The sequence below is a fragment of the Narcine bancroftii genome, chromosome 3, assembly GCF_036971445.1.
Source record: "Narcine bancroftii isolate sNarBan1 chromosome 3, sNarBan1.hap1, whole genome shotgun sequence".
In the NCBI taxonomy this organism is placed as follows: domain Eukaryota; kingdom Metazoa; phylum Chordata; class Chondrichthyes; order Torpediniformes; family Narcinidae; genus Narcine; species Narcine bancroftii.
Window position 1 is genome coordinate 52,863,511 of NC_091471.1, and position 17,031 is coordinate 52,880,541.

The following is a 17,031-nucleotide window of genomic DNA, read 5'->3' on the forward strand; positions in this document are numbered from 1 at the left end:
TGTTTTATTTAACCTCTTTCATTGGTCATCTAGTGGAATCTTTAGCAATGGAATGCTCTTAAACTCTTATTGAAATATGTTTCATCTCAACTCCCAAATAATCCACTTTGTAATTATTCATTTACTGTTTTCCTGGTCAATATGTCTTTCCATCCAATTTCCTTTGTGATTTCAACCTCGTATAGCTGACTTACTTTAAATGGATATCCTCCCAAGTGATATTAATTGTATTATGGTTGATAATACCCAGATGTTCTCCTACTGAGAAACAGTTACCATATAACCATATAACAGTTTATGGCACGGAAACAGGCCATCTCGGCCCTTCAAGTCCACGCCGGTTCACTCAAACAACTCCGTTAGCTCCCCCTGCCTATTCTCCCCCCCATAACCCTCTAATCCCCCTCTTATCCATGTATATATCCAGCCTCCTCTTAAATGAAAGAATTGACTCTGCCTCAACTATTTCCTGGATTATTCCATTCAGCCACCACTCTCTCAGTGAAGAAACATCCTCTAATGTTTCTCCTAAAATTTTTCCCCCCTTACCCTCAACTTGTGTCCTCTTATTTCAACCTCCCCTGCTCTCAGGGGGAAGAGTCTACTTGCATCTAGTCTATCTATTCCCTTAATAATTTTAAGCACTTCTATCAAATCCCTCTCAACCATCTACATTCCAATGAATAAAGTCCTAACCTCTTCAATCTTTCTCTGTGCTCTAGGTATTTTAAACCAGGCAACATCCTGGTAAATCTTCTCTGCACCCTCTCCACCTTATCTACAAACCTGGCTTCACTAATGCCTTAAACAGTCGCCGCATCACTTCCCAGCTCTTATACTCTATGCTATGATTTATGAAGGCTAGCATACCAAATGCCTTCTTAACCACCCTGTCAACATGGGAATCCACCTTCACGGAATGCTGTACCATAATTCCAAGATCTCTTTGTTCTTTTGCATTCTCCACTGTCCTCCCCTTTACTACATATGACCTATTTTGATAATTTTTACCAAAATGAAGCACCTCACACTTCTCTACATTAAATTCCATTTGCCATCTTTCAGCCTAACTCTCTAGACAAACCAAGTCCCTCTATAATCCCTGAAAATCTTCCTCATTATCCACCACTCCCCCTATTTTTGTATCGTCTGCGTATTTATTTACCTAGTTAACCACCTGTAATGGAAGATTCTAACCTGCTTGTTTTTACTTTTGCAGCTCTTGCTTCTGCAAGGCTGAGAACCTGCTTGTTTTTAGAATCAGCAGACATAAGCTAAATTCTACTGAGGGGCCAGAGATGCTGTTATCTGAAGAAAGGACATCTGTGTACCAAGAACATTTAATTTTCCTGCTTGTTTTGGTCACAGACTGTCAGAGGCCTAGCCTTGATGCAAAATAAACCATTGTATTCAAAGTGATAAGCTGAAAATTATGTTATTCGTTAGAAGCCTAGCATGCTAGCTTGCTCGCTTATCTTTCTTGCTGTGCTGGGAATAAGTGCTTGGGTAAGCAGTTTTTGGGTAATATAAGCCATGGTCCCGCTGCTGAAGTTTGAGACTCTCCGAGAGGTGGCAACATCTCTCAGCAAGAAGAAGAACTTCTAGAGTCCAGCCAATGTCCCAGTCAGGGGAGGTGGAGAAGCTGCTACCAGCCACCTGCCTACTACAAGTGTGCAGTCGTTGCCTCGCTTCGGCAGTTGGGACCAGTCCAAGCGTTGATAAGTATAGTTGGGAAGGGCTTGCATATTGTAGTGTGTAATCAGCTTTTGAATTTGCAATAAACATTTGTATAATCTGAACTGCTCTTGGTGTGTGTGTCTATTTTCTTTCGGTAGCTCAAACACTGTGACCAATCTAAAATGAACAAAATGAGAGGTACAAGTTTACCCAAGACACCACCCCATCATCCAAATCATTAATATAAATTATGAACAACGGGGGACCTAGCACTGATCCTTGAGGCACACAGCTCGTCACAAGCTTCCATCCTGACAGACAGTTGTCCACCATGACCCTCTGATGTCTCTCATCCAGCCACCTCTGAACCCATCTTACTATTTCTCGATTAATTCCTAGTGACTGAACCTTCCTTACTAACCTTTCATGTGGAACCTTATTAAAAGCTTTGCTAAAATGCAGATAGGCTACATCAACTGCCCTACCTTCATCCACCTTTTTTGTCACTTCTTCAAAAAACTCAGCAAGGTTCGTCAAACATGACTTCCCCTTAACAAATCCATGCTGGGTGCTCCTGATCAATCCCTGCTTATCTAGATATTTATACACACCATCTCTAAGAATACCCTCCATAACTTTCCCTACCACCGAAGTCAAGCTTACAGGCCTATAATTACTTGGCCAAAACCTCGTGCCTTTTTTAAACAATGGAACTACATTAGCAACCCTCCAATCCCGCGGCACCACACCCTCCTCCAGTGATTGCTGAAAAAATCACTGGCAGTGCTTCCGCTATTTGCTCCCTGACCTACCTTAACATCCTGGGGAAAATCCCATCAGGACCAGGAAACTTATCCACTTTTACTGACCCTAGAAGCTCCAAATCCCTCTCTTTACTAATCCCTATCTTTTCCACAACTAAGCCATTTCCCTCACTTATCTCTCACATAGTCCAATGTCATTTTCCTTCGTGAACACAGATGAGGAAAAAATTGTATAATATCTCTTCCATCTGATACAGTTCCTCGCACAGTTCACCGCTCTAATTTTCCAGCAGTCTTATTCTATCTTTAACCCTCCTTTTAGTATTCAAATATCTGTAAAAACCTTTAGGATTCACTTCTACCTTATCAGCTATTGACACCTCATACCTTCGTTTTGCCTTTCTAATTTCCTTCTGGTTTTTTCTGCAATCTATGTAATAATCAATCATCTTATCCATTTTTTGCTTCTTAAATTTAGTAAATGCTCCCCTCTTATCCTGAACCAACTTCCTTATTTTCCAGAAAGCCATGATTCCCTTAGGCTTTTCGCCTTGCCTTTTGATCTGACGAGCACATAAAGATCCTGTAATCTCAATATCTCTTCTTTAAATACCCTCCAAATCTCCTCTAAATCCTTTCCAGAAAATAGATCTGCCCATATAATTTTCTGCAAATTCCTTCTCATTTCTTCAAATCTAGCCTTCCCCCACTCGAAGACCTTCAACCTCGGACCTGACCTATCCCTTTCCATATTTAAGTTGAAGCTCATGGACCCATGATCACTGGATCCAAAGTTCTCCCCAACGCACACTTCCATCACCTGCGATATTCCATTCCCTAACAATAGATCGAACACTGCCTCCCCTGTAGTACGCACTTCATCCAACTGCTGTAAAAAGCAATCCTGAACACATTATACAAAGACTAAGCCATCCTGCCCTGTCACAAATTGTGTTTCCCAAATCAATATTAGGAAAATTGAAATCCACAACTATCAAAACCCTATTTCTACTAACCATCTCAGCTATTTCCCTGCACATTTGCTCTTCCAGTTCCCTATCCTCTTTTGGCAGCCGATAATATACCCTTATATTTGTAGCCTCATCTTTCTTATTTTTTAGTTCAATCCACAGAGCCTCGTGTGATGAGTCCTCCAGTCTATCATGCCTCAGCACCGCTGTAATATCTTCCCTGACGAGGAACGCAACACCTCCCCCTCATACCCCACCAATTCTGTCACATCTAATATTTAGCTGCCAGTCACAACCTTCCTTCAACCATGTCTCACAAATTGCTATCACGTCATAATGCCACGTGTCAATCCACACCATTAGTTCATCTACCTTGTTTACCACACTCCTTGCATTGAAATAAATGCATCTCAAAGATCTTCCACATTTAACTTTCTGCCTCTCACCCTCTCTACAATTGATACTATGGCCACTATTTATTACCTGTTCCACCTCCAGATTGTGTGAAAAAGCCTTTCTTCTTTGTCTAAAGACTCTGTCCTTGTTACCCTCCCTGACATGAACCCTTGTCCGCAACCTTACTAGTTTAAAGCCCTAGCAAATGCCCCTGCCAGGAGACTAGTACCTCTGGTATTTAGATGTAACCTATCCTTACAGTATTGGTCCCATCTGCCCCAGAAATGGTCCCAGTGGTCCAAGAACTTAAAACCCTGTCTTTTACTCCACCCTTTCAGCCACACATTCAATCTCCTGACTCTATTTTTGCCCTTACTATCTCGTGCAACAGGAAGTAATCCAGAGATTACACCCTTAGTGGTCCTTCTTCTAAGCTCCCTGCCTAACTCCTGATATTCATTTTGCAGGACCACTTCTTCCTTCCTACCAATGTTATTGGTACAGATGTGAACCACGTGAACCACGATCTCAGGCTCTTTCCCTTTAGGATGTTCTGGACTCGTGTATGTATGACACCAGGGAGGCAAACCACCATCCAGTTTTCTTTATCTTGTCCACAAAATCCTCTGTTCGCCTCACCAGCGAGTCCCCTAAAACTATCACCCCATTCTTCCTATTAATTCTTTTCTGGGCTACACCTCTGCCTACCTTAGCCTGCCTATCCCCTTCCTCAGTACACAAGGAGGAGTACCTATTTCTGAGAATTTCATGCTCAGATGTTCTCTCTAGAGCCTGATCCTTCTCTTTCATCCTCCTAACAGTAACCCAGTGCTCCTCCTCCCGTGGCCAGGTGTGACCACCTGACTATAACTCCTATCTATGACAGCCTCACTCTCCCTGACCAGAATAAGACCCAGTACTACAGCATTAGTTAATGGGCTAAAAACATTTTAGCAAAAAAATGGTCTGTAGATATTTCAGGAATTATTTCCTTTCCCCTGGTTTCTATTTATTTATTCATTTTACTATTCTCTTTGCTAATTATTAACATATCTCAAAATAGATTGAAACCTAACATAAAATCTATTGTGGGCAGAATAAGTGGACAATGCCAAGATTTTTAACAGTGTAGAGAAACAAAGACAACTTGAGGTTTAAGTCTATAGATCCCTCAAAGATGAAATAGTGAAACTTTTGGAACGTAAGGATTCAATCAGGCAGGCGCAGCATGGTTTTAGAAAGGGAAGATCTTGTTTGACAAAGTTGTTAGGATTCTTTGAGGATATAATGGGTGCATTGGATAGAGGGGGAACAGGTTGATGTTGTATATTTGGATTTCCAGAAGGCGTTTGATAAGGTGCTGGACAAGAGATTTATCAGTAAGTTACAGGAAAGTGGAGTCCGGGGAAGTATATTGGCATGGATTGAAAATTGGTTGTCTGACAGGAGGCAGAGAGTCGGGATAAGTGGGAGTTTTTCAGGTTGGCAGAGAGTGGTAAGTGGGGTGCCGCAGGGGTCGGTGCTAGGCCCACAACTGTTCATCATTTACATTGATGACTTGGAGGAGGGGACAAAATGTGGTGTAGCCAAATTTGCGGATGACACCAAATTGAGTGGAAGAGCAAATTGTAATGAGGATGTGGAGAGTCTGCAGAGGGATATAGTTAGCTGGATGAGTGGGCAAAGGTCTGGCAGATGGAGTACAATGTTAGTAAGTGTGAGGTTATCCATTTTGGCAAGAAAAATAATAGAGCTGAATATTATTGAAAGGGTGAAAAACTACAGCATGCTGTTGTGCAGAGGGACTTGGGAGTGCTTGTGCATGAATCACAAAAAGTTAGGTTGCAGGTGCAGCAGGTTATTAAGAAGGCAAATGGAATGTTAGCCTTCATCGCTAGAGGAATTGAATTCAGGAGTAGGGAGGTAATGTTGCAACTGTATAAGGTACTGGTGAGACCGCACCTGGAGTACAATGTCCAGTTCTGGTCTCCATATTTGAGGAAGGATATACTGGCTTTGGAAACGGTCCAGAGGAAGTTTACTAGGTTGATCCCTGGGATGAAGTGGTTGACTTATGATGAAAGATTAAATCATCTAGGATTGTATTCGCTCGAGTTCAGAAGAATGAGAGGAGATCTTCTAGAAACATATAGCATTATGAAGGGTATGAATTGGATAGATGTAGGAAGGTTTTTTGAGCTGGCCGGGGAAACTAAAATGAGAGGACACAGTCTCAAGATTCGGGGGAGTAGATTTAGGACAGAAATGAGGAAAAATAGTTTTTCCCAGAGAATGGTGAATGTTTGGAATTCTCTAACCAGGGAAGTGGTTGAGGCTGCTTCATTAAAAAATATTTAAAATTTGGTTAGATAAATTTTTACATGATAGAGGAATTAGGGGATATGGGGAGAAGGCAGGTAGGTGGAGTTAGGTCATAAATTAGATCAGCCATGATCGTATTGAATGGCGGAGCAGGCTCGATGGGCCATTTTTGGCCTACTCCTGTTCCTACTTTCTATGTTCCTATTTGCTGAAAAAGTTGATAGAGTGGTTAAGATGTGTGGTGTGTTGGCCTTCAATGTTCAGGAGATTGGTTTCCAGAGCTGTGTGGTAATGTTGCAGCTCTTCAAAACTCTAGTTAGACCACACCGAGAGTGTTGCTTGCAGTTCTAGTCACCTCATTACAGGATGGATATAAAAGCTTTAGAGAAGATACAGAGAAGATTTACCAGGATATTGCCTGGATTGGAGAACATGTTTCATGAAGCAAGGTTGATCAAGCTAGGGCTTTTATCTTTGTATTAATTTAGGATGTTCCTCTGTTTGCGCGAAAGCCACACTATGATTCTGGGAGAACATTTTCGGCAACACTAGGTATTATTCTATTTAGGAGAATCCTAGCGAAGAAAAGTGCAGAAAACAAAACAAAGAACTCTACATCACCTTTGTTGACCTCACCAAAGCCTTCGACACCGTGAGTAGGAAAGGGCTTTGGCAAATACTAGAGCGCCTCGGATGCCCCCAAAAGTTCTTCAACATGGTTATCCAACTGTACGAAAACCAACAAGATCGGGTCAGATACAGCAATGAGCTCTCCGAACCTTTCTCCATTAACAATGGCGTGAAGCAAGGCTGTGTTATCGCACCAACCCTCTTTTCAATCTTCTTCAGCATGATGCTGAAACAAGCCATGAAAGACCTCAACAATGAAGATGCTGTTTACATCCGGTACCGCACGGATGGCAGTCGCTTCAATCTGAGGTGCCTGCAAGATCACACCAAGACACAAGAGCAACTTGTCCATGAACTACTCTTTGCAGACGATGCCGCTTTAGTTGCCCATTCAGAGCCAGCTCTTCAGCGCTTGACGTCCTGTTTTGCGGAAACTGCCAAAATGTTTGGCCTGGAAGTCAGCCTGAAGAAAACTGAGGTCCTCCATCAGCCAGCTCCCCACCATGACTACCAGCCCCCCCACATCTCCATTGGGCACACAAAACTCAAAATGGTCAACCAGTTTATCTATCTCGGCTGCACCATTTCATCGGATGCAAGGATCGACAACGAGATAGACAACAGAGTCACCAAGGCAAATAGCACCTTTGGAAGACTACACAAAAGAGTCTGGAAAAACAACCAACTAAAAAAGCTCACAAAGATTAGCGTATACAGAGTCGTTGTCATACCCACACTCCTGTTCGGCTCCGATTCATGGGTCCTCTACCGGCATCACCTACGGCTCCTAGAACACTTCCACCAGCGTTGTCTCCGCTCCATCCTTAACATTCATTGGAGCGACTTCATCACCAACATCAAAGTACTCGAGATGGCAGAGGCCGACAGCATCGAATCCACGCTGCTGAAGATCCAACTGCGCTGGGTGGGTCACGTCTCCAGAATGGAGGACCATTGCCTTCCCAAGATCGTGTTATATGGCGAGCTCTCCACTGGCCACCGTGACAGAGGTGCACCAAAGAAAAGGTACAAGAACTGCCTAAAGAAATCTCTTGGTGCCTGCCACATTGACCACCGCCAGTGGGCTGATATCACCTCAAACCGTGCATCTTGGCGCCTCACAGTTTGGCGGGCAGCAACCTCCTTTGAAGAAGACTGCAGAGCCCACCTCAATGACAAAAGGCAAAGGAGGAAAAACCCAACACCCAACCCCAACCAACCAATTTTCCCCTGCAGCCGCTGCAACCGTGTCTGCCTGTCCCGCATCGGACTTGTCAGCCACAAACGAGCCTGCAGCTGACGTGGACTTTTACCCCCTCCATAAATCTTCGTCCGCGAAGCCAGGCCAAAGAAAAGAATAAGATTATGAGAGCATGGATGGGGTAGATAGCCAGCACATATTTCCCAGGAGGAAAGCTTAGGTGAGATAGCAGATGTAAGTTTTTTTTACACACAGAGTGGTGGGTGCCTGAAATGCATTATCGGGGTGGAGGTAGAAGATGGCACAAGAGGGATATTTAAAAGACTTTTAGGCACATGAATGTAAGAAAATTAGAATGTTTTTGGAGTACTCGAGGAAGGGTTATTTTTTTTATGTGAAGTAGGTTTATATAAGCCAGCACAACAACACGACAGAAAGGGCACGTCCCAGGCTTTAATGTTCCGTGTTCTTCCTTTCCTTTGGCTTGGCTTCATGGATAAGATAAAACAATAAAGCAATGGGATCACGACAATCTTGCTCAGTTTACTCCACTTGCAAGGGAGTGACAGACATCAACCAGCTGCTTAACCCTTGCCTGACCCAGTGATGTGGAATTCAGTACTGCTGCATCACTCAGTATCCCAGGTGAGGTTAATCAATTCAACACAGACTGGAGATTGAATTGGGGACCTTCCTAGTTGGTATGGCCCATTTTCACATTGGCCAGTGAATTGGTCTGCTGAACCCCTCAAGGAACATATCCAAAACAAATAAAATATTAAGTAACATTTTGGCCACTCTGATAGATTCCCAAAGCTTGAATATTAAATTGCTTTGCAGTTGAATACTTCATGCAGACTGACTCCTGGAAAATGTTAACTCATCCTAGTATTTTCCCCCTTCATTATTTGAATACTATCAATGTTCTCCATTAAAAATTATTTTCTTGAATGTGTTCTTGATGGTGTCTCTTTGCTGGGCTTTGACCACTGACAATGTCTTTTGGAAGCTGGAAGGCAAATATTTCTGACAAGAAATCTGAAAATTTGGAGCTGTGCTTTCCCCAAGTTTGTGAGATGTGTACTGAACCAGTCACCAATACAAACTTATATATTTATTGCCTTGTATTTAAGTTACCAGCAGCTTTGAAAGAGAAGACTGTCCAGTGTGTTGAAGATTTAATTGGTGACTGTGAACTGCTTTAATATTTACTGGATTTAAGACTGACCTTCAGTGTTACCTTGTTGTATTGTGACTATATTCAACCAAAGAATGCATCATTGCTAAAATTCATTTTGTCCCTATTGTACCATGCTCTACCAACATCCACAGCAATACAACCCAGGCACCCACCGCTCTCTGTGTGAAAACGTACCTCTCGTGATGGACCACAGTAATGCAGGTGGGGACCTCATTGGACAGCTCAGGCTGGCCCACCTCCAACCTGGTAACTCTTTCCCATAGTTAAGGGCTGATCACCCTTAGTCTTCTCCCTCAATACCAGCCTTGGATCCGGGCCAGAAGCATGTAGTTATGTATTGGCTGTTTCAGGATATTAAAGCATTTGACCATGAGACTCGTGTCTGCTTGTGGTCATTGATCGAGCTATAGTTTAATGTCCCGAATACTTTGCCATAGACAAGGCGATATGTGTAGAGAAGCTGGAGACTGATCCCAGGGAACCAGAGGCCTCCGGTGAATTTGATATGTGGCTACTTTACCTGAAGGCCTTCATGAGGTGCCACTAGATCTCAGGCGAGAGTGATGTATGATCTGCCTCTTACACCAGTGGACCATTGAGCCTACCAAATAATACAGGTCTGTGAGAAATGCAATGATGTGAGGGCCCTCCTGTGACAGCAATATGGGGCCCCCATGAACTCAATGTATGTTCGCTATTTACTGGGCTCCTGACGCCAGGGCCATGGAGAGTCTGTTGATGACTTTGTGAGGGCCATGAGAGAGCTGGAATGAGCCTGCAGATGCAAGGATGTAACGGCCACAGTCTAGTAAGAAGAACTCATCTGTGACAGGTTAGTGGTCGGTTTCCATTCAAACCTCTATGAGCAACTCCTGGAGAAGGGCGACTGGACCCTGCAAATAGTCATATAATGAGAAACAGTCCAAAAGAACTCTGAGGCCTATTTGGCAAACTATGTGGCCACCACATAGGGAGCATGGGCGCCACCAGCCTGGGATTTGGGGGCCCTAACTGTCGTTTCAGATGCTGAGCACAAGATGTGCAACTAACTGTAGCCAAACTAAACACTTTAGAAAGTACTGACTGGCCCCTAGCACGACTTGCTTGAACTGCCGGAGGAAGGGGCACTACATTAAGGTATGCTGCTCTAAATTCCTTTCTGCGTCATCAGCTTGAGTCAACCCTCTTCCAGGTCACTTCTGGTAGCTGAGAACCGAACAGTAGGAATGGGACACTGACAGAAAGGGATGACATTACATCTGGCATCTCTTCCAGACCACACTGCATGCAATCCATTGGGACAGCCATCTTCAAGATTCCCAGGGCAGCCATGTTGGAGGCAGCGATCTCAATGTTACAGCAGCAGCAAATCTGACAATGAGTTGACAGAACAGACCACAACAACTGGCGTGATCCATGATGGACATCAAATTACATGGTCACACCACAGGCTGCCTATTCGACACAGGGAGTACTGAGAGCTTTATACACCTGGCCATGATCAATGTTATTCCTTTGTGGTGTCCCCTGCCAAGTGTAGGATAGCATTAGCATCCAAGTTCAAGTCCTCTGAAATCCGCAGGGGCTGCACCTTGACCCTAACCGTTAAAGGCACAAAGTATAAAAACTTCAAACTGCAAGTAATGCCTCATCTCTGTGTGCCAGTAATACTGGGGTTAAATTTCCAGTATCAGCTTAAGAGCATGCTGATGCAGTTGACGGGCTATCAGAAATAACCAATTCTTGGAGGGCCCGCCCTCCAAACTCAGCCAATCACACACAGGAACGCCGTCTAGGGTAATCGACCTATGGCCACCCTCCAGGTTTCTCCGCCCCACCCCACCCCCACAACCATTCCAGAAATTTACCCCCAACTGCAAACCTGTTGCCACAAAAAGCAGGCAACAGCCTGGGGACAGGGAGTTCATAAAAACCGAAGTGTGGCAGCGACTTGCGGAGGGCATCATATAACTCAATGACAACCCCTGGAGGGTGGTTAAGAGTGGGAAGAAGCACCAGATGGTCATCGATAGGTTCACATTATTGGATGCCTATCCCTTCTCCCACATAGGTGACATGATGAATGAGATCGCCCAGTTCCAGGTCTTCTCAACCATAGACCTCAAATTGGTGTATCACCAGATCCTGATCTGCCCAGGGGACTGTTGAGGCCGATGGTCACCTCTACCATTTCCTGTGGGTCCCATTCAGCCTTACAAATGGAGAGTCAGTGTTCCAAATGTAAATGGACTGCATGGTTGATGATAATAAACTAAAAGCCACATTTCCCTATTTAGATAATACCACCATCTGCAGCCATACTGTGCCCAGTGGATCCCCAATAACACAGACAAAGCCCACCCCCTGGAGAAAACAACCACCCTTCCTCCATTGTCAGAGGCCCATTAGGCATTTAAGGGCATTAAGTGTGAGATTGCCAAGGCGACCATGCACGGCATTGATGAATCCATCCCTTTCAAAGTGGAGAGTAATGCCTCTGACTTCACCCTGGTCACCACACTGAACTAAACAGGCAGGCCCATAGGATTCTTTTCTCGAACTCTCCATGGCCCCAAACTCCGGCACTTGGCCATTGAAAAGGAGGCACAGGCTGTGCACCACTAGAGGCACTATTTGGCTGGCAGACCTTTCACCCTGCTGACAGACCAGAGAGCCATCACTTTTTATGTTTAACAATAAACAGCAGGGAAAAATCAAAAATGACAAGATCATGAGGTGGAGAATTGAACTGTCCATTTTCAATTTCAAGATCTATCAGCTGGGAAAGCTCAATGAGCCATCCGATGCTCTGTCCAGGGGAACTTGTGCCAGGGCACAAGTAGATTGCCTCCAAGCCCTCCATGATAGCCTCTGCCACCCCGGGGTCACCAGGCTCTACCACTTTGTGAGGACCCACAACCTCCCCTATTCGGTAGAGAAGCTGACCTGTAACTGCTCGGTCTGTGCGGAATGCAAGCCACACTTCTACCGGCTGGAGAGAGCTCAGCTGATCAAGGCCACTTGCCCCTTTGAACAGTTCAGTGTGGACATCAAGGACCGCCTTCCATCCACGAATCAGAGCGTGAACTTCCTTGATATCATGGATGAGTTCTCCCGCTTTCCATTTGCAATCACCTGGCCAGATATGACAATGCCCATGGTCATTAAAGCCCTCTAAAAACCTCTTCACCTTGTTCGGATACCCCAGTTATATTCACATTGACCAGGGGGTCCTCATTCATGAGTGAGGAGTTGCGTCAGTAATTTGTGTCCAAGAATATAGCCACAAGCAGAATCATCATCTACAAACCCCACAGGAATGGGCAGGTGGAAAGCAAGAACAGCACTATCTGGAGGGCAATCCTCTTGGCCCTCAAGTCAAAAGGGATTTCCATCTCCCAGTGGTAAGAGGTTCTCCTGGAAACACTACAGTCCTCCGGGTTCCTACTCTGTACAGCCAGGAACGCCACCCCACATGAGAAACTGTTTTCCTTCCCTAGGAGGTCAGCGTTAAATTTTACCCCACTCACCTTAAAGAGATGTCATCTGGTATTTGCTTTGTCACCCCAGGAAAAGGGTGCTCACTGCCCACATTATCTATGCCTCTCATAATCTTATGCACTTTTACTAAGTCACCACCTTCATCACACCCAGGAGAAAAGCCAAAATTCTGTCAAGCTTGCTTCATGAGACACGTTTTCTAATCCAGGCAATGTTCTGGTATAATTCCTCTGCACTGTCCCTACACTTTCATATCATTCCTGTAATGAGATAACCAGAAATGAAATGCAATAGCCAGATTTTTATAGGGCTGCCACATTACCTCATGGCTCTTGAAATTCAATCTCCTGACTAATGAAGGCCAGTGCACTACAGAGCCTCTTGTGTCTTCTATCACTATAGCTCTGCCTGACTTGACCCTTCCTGCTGTACCTCAGAGCCTGTTGTGGTACCACTGACCCAGCTACTGCTTCTGTCCCCTGAAAAGTTATTGCCCTCTGAAAAGTCTTTGCCCCCTGCAGCCCTGCCCCAAATGTATCCAAGGTGGACTACTAGTTAGTGAAGAAGATGCCCACAGGGGAACCTGGCACTGTCTGACTGCTCCCTTTACCTTTCCCAGTGGTCACACACTTAAAAAAAAAGCACATAACAACATTGCAAGAGACTTTCACCCTGTGCATGTTTGCACCCGAGAGAGCGATCCCATTAGTTTCATCCCCCTTTCCCTAAATTGTTGTATCCCTATCACTTATCATTCTTCACAAATACCCATCACTCACCTTTATGTTTTCTTGCCATTAACCTCAATGAAGGGCTGATGTCCAAGAGCCAACTCACCTACATGAACATGTTGGAGCTAACCAGGGCTCTTGACCAATGAGAATGACCATGCACGCTCACACAGACACCACCCAAGGTCAGCAGCAGCAATTGCTGTGCCATCAGCTGTATCACAATCCTGCAAAATTTGAAGATCATAAAACCAAGACAAAATACACTAAAACATCTCGAGCAAATCAGGCACAGTCCATTGACATCTTCAACAAAGCATATTCTTTTTTTTTTCCTTTTAATGAAATGTTAAAGTCTTTAAGGACTTAAACGTTTGCTAAAATTACAATAGCAGTCTTGGTTTCTTTTAGCTAATGATTCTTCATTCAATTAACACCATGTTACCAGAGAGGATGCTCTAGTCATCCAAGCCCTTCCTCTTTTTTTTTAATAGTTTACTTAAAAATTTTGACCTTGCATGCAGTCAATTACAAAATTAAAAATTACAAATACAAATGTAAATCCAGTATTTACTCCATGATGGTTATCATGGTTATCAAAAAGCCCAAAGAGTAGATATAAAGAAAAGGGAAGAAAAGGAGAAAAAGATAAAGAAAAGAAGGATAAGAAAGGAGAATGTATTGCTGAAAAGTGTCGCACACTCCATGGATCATAAATTGATGTTCTATTTAATTTTCTTTGGAGAAGATCAACATAGGTCTCAAGGGTTAGGCAGAGCACAATTAAAGATTTACATATGAAAATTGCAAATATTGGCAGAAAACTTGTAAAAATATATTGTACTTAATTCTTAAGTTATAGGTAATTTTTTCAAGGGAAATACAACTATGTATTTTTGCATTCCAACATGCCATACCTCAATGTGAATCAGACTTCCATGCCACTGTCAATGCAATTTTAACAAATTCTATTTGATATTTATGTAGGTCTTATCCCTGTAATATTACCCAGTAAGAATAATTCTGGGTTTTGCGGAAATTTAATTCCTGTGTTCTGCTCTAAGATCTGTCTTACTTTAGAACATCATCAGACTGAATGTAAAAAAGTTCTTACCTCTTCGCCACATATAAAACATCGGTCTGATAGGTCTGAATTTAATTTATTTAATTTCTGGGGTGCGAAATATAATTGATGCAAAAAATTATATTGTCTGAATCTATATCTTACATTTATCATGGTAGTCATTCTATCCTGACATAGTTCACACAAGGTTTCCTCATATATTCTTACATTTAAGTCTGATTCCCAACTCTGCCTGGACTTATGAACTCCTTGTTTGGGGGTTCACATTTGAAGTAAGAGATACATTGCTGAAGTAAATTTCTTTGCATTTCCCTTTTGAATTAATTTGGTAAAAACATTGTTGGGATCAATTTATCCCTAAGATACACTCTCATTTGAAAATAGCAACCGATTATGTTGTTAAGAATACCATACTTATTTTTTGTAATTGTTCAAATTACATCAATTTTCCCCGCTCATAACAATCTTTAATATATCTGATTCCTTTACGAGATCAGATTTCAAAACTCTGATTGCCCATTGTACAAGGTATAAGCCTATTAAAAGTCGGGGGAGTTTTAGGAGATAAGCCTCCCCTTGTTCCAATATCACTATTTATTTTATATCAAATATATATTAAAGGGTTTCTCTCTCACCAGTTCCATCCTCTTTCAGATCTTGCCATGTAAAGACCACACAGTGTGTACTTCAAACTGACAAATTTCATCTGATATTGTTAACCAGATCTATAAATGAAATAAACTGACTGTCCATCAGCACAGCAACATTTTCTTTCCATTATTTGCTCTTAACAACTGTCCCAAAGGAGGTACATTTACTCTTCATCAAAGTATCAGACTTTTTAAATTTATGCTTTCAATTGACAATTTCTCTTCAATATATATGAGCTTTAAATAAAATAAACACTTTGCTTAAAATAGTGCCTGATAGCAAACAAAAAAAAATCATCCGTAATTTTGAAGTACCATGACATAATTATAGATATTTTGCTCAAAATTATTTGACAGTGCATGGTTAACCATGGCCCTTTTCTAATTTGGATTCTTAATAACTTACCAAGTGTGATAGTACGGATTCTATCACCAATGTGTATATGTATATATTGTGGTGTAGGATGGTTGTGATTGGCTGAAAACGTAGCCACACCTACTGGCAGGTCTTAAAGGGTTGCTCCTAGCCAGACCCAGATCATTCTGGACTGGTCGACCTATATGTGATATGCTCCAGTCTTCTAGTTAATAAAAGCCTTGGTTTGGATCAACAAGTCTTTGATTCTTTTGACATGCACTACAATTTTATTAACTAGAAAGTTTTCAAGGGATGGAGTGTATGCTGCGACCGGAATGCCTCAACATCGACCCGCAGTCGGCTACAGCTCCAAATGACTTTAAGCACTGGGTGAGGTGTTTCGAAGCTTACCTACAACTCTCTGACCCTGCCGTGGTGGAGGACGGCCATCGACTACTAATATTGATGTCTATGGTGTCCCCAAGAGTCTATGAGAGCATCTAGGACGCAGCCACTTACACCGCAGCCATGAAGGTTTTGAAAGGACTCTACGAGCGACCGGTAAACAGGGTCTACACCCGGTACAAACTAGCGACCAGGAGGCAACTGCCCGGTGATCCTGTAGAGCTTATAGCCAAGCACTGAGGGCACAGGACAGACCCTGTGCCTGCTCAGAGAGAACTGCTGCTGAGACAATCTCATTTGGGATGCTTACGTGGCCGGGGTCCAATCGAATGAGGTGAGGCAGCGCCTGCTAGAGCACAGGGGAGAAAACCTAGAGGACGTGATCTGGATCACAGAGACAATGGAGGATGTGGTCTTAAGTATGGACGCTTACTCTCAGGGCTGGACACATGCTATGAAGTGAGTAGGATGTCCTCCCTCAACCCTTCTACCCCATGGCCCACTGACAGCCTGTTAGCTCCCACTGCACTGCCTGATGTGACCCCGAAGTGCTACCTCTGCGGGAGGGACAAGCACAGCAGGTCCCAGTGTCTGGCGAGGAAAGCCAGGTGTCAGAAGTGCCTTAAAAATGGCCACTTTGCCATAGTCTGTCGCTCCAAAATGGCCACCATTAAACACAGTGCCTCGTGTGAGGGCCAACCACCACCCTCCCATTCAAACAACTCTTCTTCAGAGCTCTCATCCAATGAGAGCGAGGGATCCACCGCGCAGCAGCCCCTGACATCACGGGGCAGGTGCTGAGCACGGAAAGTATAGCCCACCCTCGATGCGACGACGTTGGCCAGCTTGGACCTCCCACACAGAGCAACGACCACCCAGGCCCTGGCCCTGACTTCAACAACCTCTGCTATTGCCATCGCCGCTATCGATGCTGCCAACCAGAGACCCACTACCACCAATGCTGCCGACCAGGTACCCGCTACTGCGGCTGCCACTACCGATACTGCTGACTAGGGACCCGCCACCACCGATGCTGCCGACCTGGTACCCACTGCCGCTACCACCAATGACTGCCCGACTGACCGCCCCACCACGACAACTGCAAGCTGTGACCCCCAGCACTTACTGTTGGCTGGCTGA

The 17,031-nt window shown here is 43.8% G+C and overlaps 1 protein-coding gene across 1 annotated transcript; it reads left to right on the forward strand.

The window, feature by feature from the left end:
* The first annotated feature begins 16,359 nt into the window (after positions 1–16,359).
* Positions 16,360–17,031, forward strand: LOC138756680 (uncharacterized). Its single transcript, XM_069923068.1, has 3 exons — positions 16,360–16,685; positions 16,755–16,863; positions 16,906–17,031. The coding sequence occupies exons 1-3, from the start codon at positions 16,360–16,362 to the stop codon at positions 17,029–17,031; spliced, it is 561 nt and encodes a 186-aa protein (XP_069779169.1).

Coding starts and splice junctions, on each gene's coding strand:
- LOC138756680 (XM_069923068.1), top strand. CDS start 16,360: ATGTCCTCCCTCAACCCTTCTACCCCATGGCCCACTGACAGCCTGTTA. Junction 16,686..16,754: donor CCCCTGACATCACGGGGCAG/GTGCTGAGCACG, acceptor CCTCCCACACAG/AGCAACGACCACCCAGGCCC. Junction 16,864..16,905: donor CCACCAATGCTGCCGACCAG/GTACCCGCTACT, acceptor ACTGCTGACTAG/GGACCCGCCACCACCGATGC.